A 10,503-nucleotide genomic window follows, 5' to 3' on the forward strand; every position below is an offset into this window, starting at 1 on the left:
TCAAAACATAAAATAATATTATATTATTATCGTGGTCGATTCTGAGATGCCTTTCCAAGATTCTTTAAAATTATAATTTAAATTTGATATCGCAACGAAATTTTTATTGTAAGGACCAATATGAGTTCATTTTCTAATATAGATTTAAATTAAAATTGTTATACTTATAGTTCATGCTGACCCATAAAACAATAATTTCACGAAATTATCGAATTAAAATATACCAGCACCCGCAGACTCCCTGCAATGCACTTGAGGTCGATGCTTTATCTAGTGGAGGATTGTCCTATACTGCATTTGCATGATCGCCATTCAAGAAATTTCTTCCCCATCAATTTCCGGTTCTTCGAACTATGTCCCATCCCCATTGTCACTTCAGCTTGCTTATCTGTCGGGCTATGTCGTTCCCTTTAGTTCTTTTAGTTATTATGCATTTTTCTAGTAAGGACATCGTTAATAGAATGATAAGAACATCGTAACTTTGTCTATAGTGATAGAAATCACAAGTCTGTCTACTCGCTTCGTATGTTTCTCTTTCAACATTGTAACCTTTACAAGCGCAAGAGCATTGTTCTCACCTTATGTAAGAAGCATAATAATTTACCCCGAGTTACACTCACATTGTTTTTCTATTAGTCATCAATACTTTTTGGCAAAACCAGTCTCACTTGACACGTTCGTTAAAAGACTTTCTATTGAAATTGAGAGAAAATTAACATTCCTCGCAGGTCAAATTACAATAGGCGCATCGTTGTAGTATATATTAAAACGACGTAAACGTTGGAAATGTATTGTAGTGTTATGTTTTCTATATTCTACAGCCTTAGGATGTTTTTCAATCAACAATGTATTGTTTTACGATGTTATTGGTCGTAACAATGGTTATTTGGAATACAATAATGTCTCGTACGCTATGGAATGCTTATATCTCTATTGTTTTACAAAACAGACACAGAAGGTTGTAAGTTAGATTGTTGAGCGAATGTTTAACTTCTGATCTTTTTGATAGATAGCTATTTACCGCTGACTATGTTGACACTAAAGTATTTTATGGTTTTATACTCCTTGTTTTTAATGTACTTATAATTTTATATAAAGATAATGTTTTTACAGACAAATACTAATATACATCTAACAATTTATTAATTTTTGTTTTTAATTTCATTTCAGCTTGAGAAAGAGGCCAAGTTACTACATCCACCAAAGTCACCAAACACATCAAACTCCAACAATTCAACATTGGAGACCAAATACAGTAAAGGAGGCATTAAAAAAATCATAACAGAGAAAATCGTCACAACTACTCTTGAACGAAACAAAAAAGAGAAAAGAGATGGTGTTCCTACGACGTTGGAAAGAGAAAACGAGAAAAATACTAAGCTAACCAACAAAACTAGACATTCAGATATTGCTGTTATGGGTCTAAACAAACATGAGAAAAATAAGAATAGACCTTCAAGTGGAAGTGACGTTCAGATTATTCAACCAGAAAATGGTATCTCACATTTTGAACACGCGGAAGTGCAAAAAAGAGACTATGATCCTAAACGTGGTATGAAGTTCGGCATAAGAGTTCTACCGCCAAACGTTCCCGATGACGGAGTACTGAAACAGAAAAATATAGAAAATGGTGTTGTAGCTATTGATAAGAAATCTGTAGATGAAATTGATAAACCCGAACCCCAGAGACAAGCTCCAACAGTTCAACTAAAACATGAAAATGAGACAGAACAAAAGAAACCCGTTGTTGCTAAAAGACGAGAAAAGATGGCGCCACCTATTCCAAATGCTAGAGTAAAAAATAATGAATCTGGTTTAAATAAAAGTTTAGATACTTCTAGAACTTCTGAGACATCTGTAACAAGTTTTGTTAGAACTGATCTAAATTCAAGCGGAATTAAAAGAGATGAAAATGGTATACCTCAAGAATTACCTCAACATATGCTTGACGCAGCTAGAGCAGCTAGAACTAACAGAAAGAGTTCGGCAGAATTTGATAGAGAAAAACCTGAATACAGAAAGGAAGAAGCTCCTAAACCCAATAAGAAATCAAAAGGTAAAGCACCTTCACCTCCAGATACCGATAAGAATAAAACCGATGATAGCATATTAGAGCAATTGAAAAATGTCAATGATTTCTTAAAAAATGAGAAACAACATTCTAGTGTATTACATGATTCATCTGCTCCAAGTACTAATAAAAGCGATACCACTTCATTTAATACCTCGACACCAAAGGTGAACAAAACCAAAAGTACGTCACGAATTGATGACTCAATTAATTTTAGTCAGGACGATATTGATGATATTGTATCGAAACCATTTAAACGAGAAAGTGATTCTTTAAATAATTTCTTTGAGGATTCCAAATCTAATTTATCTTCAAGTCATGACGTCCATTCAGTTGTATCACTGAACAATAGTGATAAAAGTGAAAAAGGCTCCACGACTATTGAACTGAACAACAGTGATATTACAATACATAGTTCTCCATTAAATGATACTGTTCAATCAGTATCAGATACTGCTTCAACCTTAGATGATAACGAAAGAAAGGCAGCCTCTTTAGGTGATCTTTCACGATTTGAATTGAGAGCTAAAACCAATATGCCCTCTACAGGTACATTGGAACGAGCCCAAAGCCTTGACATATCTGCAGACGATGCTGAAATTAAAGAAAGCACTTTGTCACCTAAGAAAAGAAAAGCAATGTCTGTAGTAGAAACAACATTCTTCGACTCAGGAACGGAAGATATACTACCTGATATGATGGATTCTGATTGTAGCGTTGTCATCAAAAATAAAGAACCACGACTTAGTTTGAATATCACAAAAACATCCGCGATGGAAGGTCTAAATACGTTCCAAAGAAATCGTTTAAAGAAAGCATCAGAGTTTGGCAATTTGGAAGATGCGATCGTAAAAGGATCAAACAGTTCCGTAGAATCTGATCGAGTCGAGGAGCAACGTAATATTAAGCCCATATCACAAAGTAAAGATTTCGAACTGTATAAAGAAAACGAAGCACATGAAACATCAGATCATTTGGCTCGCAGAATAATGGACGAGAATCTCAAAGTTCATTTTAAACTCGTATCGGAATTCGCTAAATCTACTTCAGATGGTAGCAATATGAGTTCTCTCGACAGTAGTCAAGAAATATTACCAAACACAGAAAAGTCTGAAATATCACCTATAAAATACGATGAAAAATTACCAATTTCATATGATACGAATATACCAGATGATCTTAAAGTCTCACGCAATACGTACGTTAACAGTTTAGAACGTCCAAAATCTGATATGATGAAGAAACTTCTAGCTAAAAATCCGATTTTAAATGTACACATTGATCAAAGTACACATAGAAATGAAGCTACCACTAGCAAGGAGCCTCAAATGACTGATGCTTTTAAATCAGCTATGCATCAGCCAGATATCGTCAATTTTGATTTGAAATCTTCGGAACCCAAGGTAAGAAATTATGATGATTTCGTTAGTAATATCAAAGTTGGTTCAAATAATAACAGTCTTAAATATAATAAGCCGTCACATGAAAAATTCTCCACTGAATGGTCCGAACCCAAAGATATACATAATACTAACATAGTAACAATATCAACCAATGAAAAAAATCAACCTTCCGATGAACAAAAAAGCAAATCGTATACAAAATCTATTGAAATTGGCCAACCTACAAGAGTAATACCAGATGTTATAGATGGAATCAAGAGGCGTAATGATGAAAGAGATTCTAGAACATTGTACATGGAACCAGCCACTATGTCTATTACAATGACACAGGAACCAGTTCAAAAAACTGTATCGGTCAACGTAACTGAGGATGAATATGGCAACAAAGTAATCACACAAAATGTCGAAAAGATTTCTACTAAGTATATTTCAACTAAAACTGAAGCTCCTTTACAAGTAGAACAAGTGACATTTGGTATCATAAAAAATCCAGTTAGTATTGATGAGTTAAAACTAGAAGAAGGAAATGTGAAAGATATCGATAAAAAAATATTAGAGGAAATTAAAAGGCAGAACCCTAATATACAATTTACTTCAGAAGAACCCTCTTACACTAGAACTGAAACTATAATACTTAACACTACAGATTTAAATGAAGAACAAGCGAAAGCATTAATGGAAAAACTACAAAATGATCCTAGCTTTACTTCGCAGAAAACTCCAGAAGAATTGTCTAAATTAGGTATAAGAATTATCCAAGATTTGGATGATGAGCAAACTTCAAGTAACGATATTGTTGAATTAACAAAAACAAGATATTCTATAAATCCATCTGTATCTACACAGTCAAATGTACATGGATATTCTAATGAGGAACAGTCTAAAGATTCAGAAGCGCAAAAAGATCATGTAACAGAAATTCAAGTAATCACACCGCGAACGGAGAAAATCATGAAACAGAAATCTGATTTAAGCAAAGACAAAATATCGAGTAGACAGCGACTACCGCCTTACGAAGAGCCTTCTTTATCTTACGAATTGGATATCGAAATGCTGAACGATTTCATTCTAAACGAGCAGCACCACTCGGCCAAACAGCTGGCCGATGTGAAGAAACGAGCAAAATCGAACCAGAACACAAACGAACCAAAGAAACGCCACTCCGATTACGATTTACCAAGGAACAGTCACATCAAATTTCGGACGGCCACCTACGAATCTCCAAAGGGCACGATAGTGACAAGCACAGATTTGGAAAACCGGAGATTATCGCAACTTGACCAAATGCAACTGAGAGCTGTAGACCCACCAGTGACAAGCCAGAAACCGGTGATATCTGCTAAACCCAGCAATATACCGGTTAAAATGTCAGAGAAGTTTGCAAAACCCGTGGTTGTGTCTTCAAAAATTCCGGTTTTCAGCCAAAAGTCGCAGAGTCAGGAGAATCTATCGGATAAAAATTTCTCATTACCTCGATCCCCGCCTCCTACCCTAAGCAGTAGTTCAGGGAACATATCAGTCACATCTATCAAAAGTAGTTCTAGAAGTCCCAGTGGTGGGAAATTGTAAATGTTTATTCGTATTACGTGTAGCGTATAGTATTTTCTAAGTAAATATTATATTTTTGATCTGTTTACGGTATTTTTATTGGATTTATATTTGTGATAGATATGTCTTTCATGTAAGATACTATGGTTCAATCACATTAAAGAAAAATAAAATATAAATCACATATATCATTATTGATGTGTCTAATTTTTTTTTTTCTACTTAACGCACCTAATGACTTTTTTTTATTTATTATCTATTTAGAAAACCTTTTACAATTTTACACCTTTTACCTTTATTCAAGTATTTACATAAAAAAAAGTCTTCCAAAATAGTAAATATAGATATTTATTTAATTGAACCATAAAATATGAATATTAATAATAAAATTATATCTAAAAATACTTAACGAAAAATGTGCCTTCTAGATGTTAATAACAAAAATAAATATTATTTTATTAAGTACCTATTTAGTAGACATATTTACTGATTTTTGTCTAAAATATAAGTTAACAATTTATTTTGGGTTGTGAATGTAAACTAACGTAGTCTATGGAAATCTGTCACAATTTTTTTTTTAATAATAGCATTTTAAATTTATAATAAAATTGCAATTTACGTAGTTATAAAAGACATTAAATTTATTATAGTTATAAATATTTCCACACTCCAATTCCGTCCCGTAAGTATTACCATTTTTAACATATCGTACTTAGTTATTGTAAGCGTTATGTGAAAACAACAGAAATGTATATTTCTGGGCCATTTCATTTGTTAGATGGTTAAATTATCATGTATACTTAAGTACTTATATATTTATTAACAATATACAGGAGTTAATTGTTAAAGTTGATTAATTTTAACTTTTGTATTAAAAACAAAATATTATGTTCTACGAAATGCATTAAAAACAATTAACATTGTCAGATATACAAATTGTATTTTATTGATGTATAAATAAAAAAAATTAAATAAAATGTTTGTGAATCTTTTATTTACTATACAAAGTATCTATTAGATACGTATTTTTTTTTGATGGGTAAAAATGGTATGGTAACCCCTCCTGCGCTAACGGGATACGCTGGCGGAGCACCAGTGTAGGGCGAGGGTGGTCGTACCTAGATGAGAATGAAGACAGGCCAGTTAGCCCATCATGATGAATTCATCAGGAATTAACCATGATAGTTTCCAGCGGGGATACCATTCCATTATCATCCATTAAAAAAAAATTACTATATGAACTAATACTCACTGATAGCCATTAAAAGGACCTACCTTAATAATATAATGAATAAAAAAATGCTTCTACTTCTAACGGTCACATTTTAAATTCTAAATGCACATGTTTGTGCACGCAACCATTAAACAAGTTAAAATAAGTAAATAAATTTGATTGCTGTTAAACAATCAATTTATTACCATTTACAAGCTCGTATTACAGCTGGATTTGAATTCCTTTTTGAAAGTTAGTTTTTTTTTTATACAACTTAGAATAGCAAACAAGCTGACGGCCCACCTGATGGAAAGTGGTAACCGTCGCCTATAGACATGAGCAGTACCTTGGACATAACAGAGTATACTGTTTCGCCCATGATACCCCCCATGCGTTGCCATTCCTGAGGACTCAGGTGTTATTCCTCTGTACCCAGTAAATTCACGCCATATCCCACCCTTCAAACCGAAACACAGCCATGCATACACAACTGCTTCACGGTTGAAACACGAATGGGACAGAGGTACCCAAGCAATCGACTTTTGTACAAAGTCTCCCTTTGGTCGTTTCATGCTACTACTGCATTCCTAAACATCGCAGGTATTCTTGTATGCCTCTCTACGTGCTTTCGTGCAGCTCTTCCTAACGTAACAACTCTTCGTCCAACGTAAGATGTTTTCAGTTTGCAGTCCGTTTGAAAACGACTCTTCTGAATTCTCTACATCTGAATTACTAGTATCATATTTATTTTGTAGCGATAGTCATAATTTGACGTTCGTTTTTTCAGCCTCTGATGATACGATAAAAAAAAATCTACAATAATATATAATATACATATATACAAAATTCGCAATTTGAAGTTTCACAGTTTGGGCGCTGAACAGTTTACGCTAAGCTCCGAGCAATGATCTAATACTTTCTCTGAAGATGCCTCGTTTAGAGATTGTTGTTGTTATTGATTGTTGGCTAATATGGAAGGTTGTGGGGGAGGGATTGTTAGTAATTGCGGACTACCAGTCCCATTACCAGCAATATACTCTGGCGACCTCCACGTGGTCCCCTTTAGAAACCATTGCGCTGAATTCCAGGTGTATTTATCACGATGCATGGGCTAACTGACCTGCGTTTTTATCGTTACCTATCATCTCTCACTGGTGTCCCACCAGTATATACCATTAGCGCAGGCGAGGTTACTACTCAATTGTCATCCATTAAAAAAACATCTACCGGAGGGGGGGGGGACGGTTTATTGATAATGGGCTCTAATTTTAATTAGCAATACACCCGCAATATAGGTTGACCTCCACGCGGTTCTCCCTAAAAACTATCGTGATTAATTATAATGTTACGATGGACTAACTGACCCCCTTTCATCGATTACCTATTTCCCTTCACTGATTCCTCGCCAGCGTATACCGATAGCACACGCGGGGTTACCATTTGATTATCACCCATTAAAAACAAAACAACAAACTTCTACCCCCACCAACTGGTTAGTCTAAATGTAAATAACAAAATGAAAGACTATATGTGAAATATTATTAATTTATTTACAAACATTTTTATAATAAACACAAGTTCAGTATATTAACAATGTTCAATACATTTCTAGATACGTACTGGTAGTAATACATACGTTTGCCAGAAGCAGACTGTACAAAAATCGTTTGCTTGGATACCTCTGTCCCATTCGTGTTTCTACCGTGTAACAGTGTTTGCATGGCTGTATTTCGGTTTGAAGGGTGGGAGATGGCAGTGAAGTCACAGAGTACAGAGGAATACTACCTGAGACCTCAAGAATAGCAACGCATGGGGGGTATCATGGGCGAAACAGTATACTCTGTTATATCCATGGTACTACTCATGTCTATAGGCCCGTCAGCTTGTTTGCCATTCTAAGTTGAATAAAAAAAAATACTATTTTTATAAAATTCTGTTATAAAAAAGTATATGACCCAATTATGTACAAAGTACAATATTATAAGGATTACAAATATTTGACAAAAGATGAGTTATGCCCTAGACCAGCAATACCTAAAGTAAGTTCCACAGAACCTAGGGTTTCCATAAAAAAGTCACCAGGGTTCTGCGAAATTATTTATACAGTGAAACAATTTCATTCTTCACATAAAAAATTTAAGGAAACTAGAAAGTATTATACTTTTAAAATATTTATAGTAAAAGCTTTTGTTCTTATTTAAATTACAGTATTTTTTATTTGTAATCATTTGATATGGGGTTCCATAAAATAAAAGGTAAGGTTTAAGATAAAGGAACACCCTTCCTTTATCTTAAAAGTTTAGGAACACCTGCCCTAGACATTTGTCACCAAATTTTGCATATCACAGAATAATTTATTCTATATTGAGGATCTAATTAGAATAATTGAAATTGTGTAGCACTTATAAATTAAACAGTATCATTTATAATTGCTTAGTATTTTTTAACTTATATACTAATTACTTAATACTATTAATATTTAAAAAAACTAAGTAGAACTCTGTCTATAATTTTTCGTGTCTAATATTTTCTTGCCACACATTGCACAGATTCCTTTCTTGTAGGCACATGCTTGGCAGTAATGTGAACCCACTTGGTGTACTTTTGTTCTGCATATTCTGAAAAAAAAAGCAATATATTATGGCCTTGAAGAAAAACTATAATATTGTTAATATTTTACTGAACTGAAATAGGTGTTATCTTGCAGAAGTCCATATCACTGGTTATTTTATAAAAAATATTTTGTTTAATTCCGCTACTATCAGTATGTGTGTGGCTGCCAACACTTGAAGTTTAACTAGCATCATTACTACCAGAAGTTTTATAACCTTCCATATTAGCCATCAATCTGTGACTGCTATGTTATCCATTCACATTTTATGACACATGTTTCACCGCTAAACAAGACATCTTCAGGCGATCTAATAATATCGCTACTTGGAGCCTAGTGTTAATTGTTCACAGTTTGGATGCTGAACATATATTAATGGTAGTGAAATAAAACAAAATAATTTTAATGAAATGACCTATAATTTTTAAGTTAATATTTTGTTAAAGTAAACTAATTACGCTTCTGAATATAGGTAATTTTTTTTGTTTGATATTCTATATATGTCTTTTAAGAAACTTTAAATACAATGGAGAAGAAAGGTCTTGGAGTGGAAGCCACATACAGGACGACGGAGTGTGGGACCTTGGTGAGTGACCTCCTTCTAGATGGACCAATGATATTTAGAAAACAACCAGAAATGGATAAATACAAAAAGTGGAAAACCACAAATGGTGGAAGGCATTGAAGAAAGCCTAAATAGGCCTTCTCTAATGCCTTTAGCTAGAAATGGGTAAATACAGGCTTAAATGATGATGATGTTGATGATACACAGGTTGTCAGGCCACTTGATGAAAAGAAAAATCTATGGTCTTTGGAATATAAATATTAGCATAAATATATTAAAGAGTACACTGTGATAGGGATGATGTTATACCTGCATACTCTATAATTTAATTGCCAGATATGGCCATCTTAAAACTTGAAACACAGCCATAGAAGCACAGTTGCTTCAAGACAGTGACATGACTAGAACAGAGGTACCCAGGTAAGCAGACGAAGTTTATTAATTTGCTGAAAATATATTATGACCGTTGAAAATGGTGGATGTTTTGTTTAACTTTGTAACAATCAAATTAACAAAAATCGTAATATATGATAACTAATTATATATTACTATCAAGACTATAACAATTTATATTATTACAGTAATGAAATACTTACTTGCATTCTTGGAATTTGGCGGTGTAAGGGTTGAAGCGTCCCTTTTTAGCGGTTAACGCTTTATTCTCCCCGACCTTTCTACCACCAGACTCGACTGTATTTCGAGCCCCAGTTTTCCATGGGTCAGGCGTAATCACTTTTCCTAACTTTTTCTCACACTTTTCGCATACCATTTTAAGTTACAGCAAATCACAATTATAACCTCAAATTTTTATTTTTATTATATTTTAGTCTGTATAATTATTTATGAATAATACAAGAAAATCTCGCCAGTAAGCTCTGCTTATTATTTTGGTTTAATTTTATTTTAAAATGTTGATAAAGTGATTTATTTAAAAATAAACAAAAACGTAATAATACAAACTATAGAGTATAAACTCACTCACTCTGTGATACAAACTGTATTTGACTGACGGCAGTGACAGCTAGCGATAGTAATTTCCTAATCGTCTATTCGATACATTCTATTCGTATATTTTTTTAATTATTCGTATAA

General features: G+C 33.5%; 2 protein-coding genes across 2 annotated transcripts in view; one reads left to right on the plus strand and one right to left on the minus strand.

The window, feature by feature from the left end:
- LOC113523167 (uncharacterized) overlaps window positions 1–6,003 on the plus strand; it is a 68,231-nt gene extending 62,228 nt beyond the window's left edge. Inside the window, exon 5 of the mRNA XM_026909033.3 lies at window positions 1,171–6,003. Coding sequence (XP_026764834.1) covers window positions 1,171–5,043 — 3,873 coding nt within the window. The 3' untranslated portion in view covers window positions 5,044–6,003. The remainder of the gene's footprint in view (window positions 1–1,170) is intronic.
- Window positions 6,004–7,766: 1,763 nt separating this feature from the next.
- LOC113523256 (cysteine-rich PDZ-binding protein) lies at window positions 7,767–10,421 on the minus strand. Its single transcript, XM_026909148.3, has 2 exons — window positions 10,008–10,421; window positions 7,767–8,853 (listed from the first exon to the last, which is right to left on the minus strand). The coding sequence occupies exons 1-2, from the start codon at window positions 10,178–10,180 to the stop codon at window positions 8,724–8,726; spliced, it is 303 nt and encodes a 100-aa protein (XP_026764949.1). The 5' UTR covers window positions 10,181–10,421; the 3' UTR covers window positions 7,767–8,723.
- Window positions 10,422–10,503: the final 82 nt, after the last annotated feature.

The sequence above is a fragment of the Galleria mellonella genome, unplaced genomic scaffold, assembly GCF_026898425.1.
Source record: "Galleria mellonella isolate WM207_F2 unplaced genomic scaffold, CSIRO_AGI_GalMel_v1 utg146, whole genome shotgun sequence".
NCBI lineage: Eukaryota > Metazoa > Arthropoda > Insecta > Lepidoptera > Pyralidae > Galleria > Galleria mellonella.

Bases quoted from the DNA above. Each gene is read 5' to 3' on its own strand.
- LOC113523256 (XM_026909148.3), bottom strand. From the start codon at position 10,180: ATGGTATGCGAAAAGTGTGAGAAAAAGTTAGGAAAAGTGATTACGCCT. The intron at 8,854-10,007 runs GTAAGTATTTCA...TTTTTTTTTCAG, and splicing joins GCCAAATTCCAAGAATGCAA to AATATGCAGAACAAAAGTAC.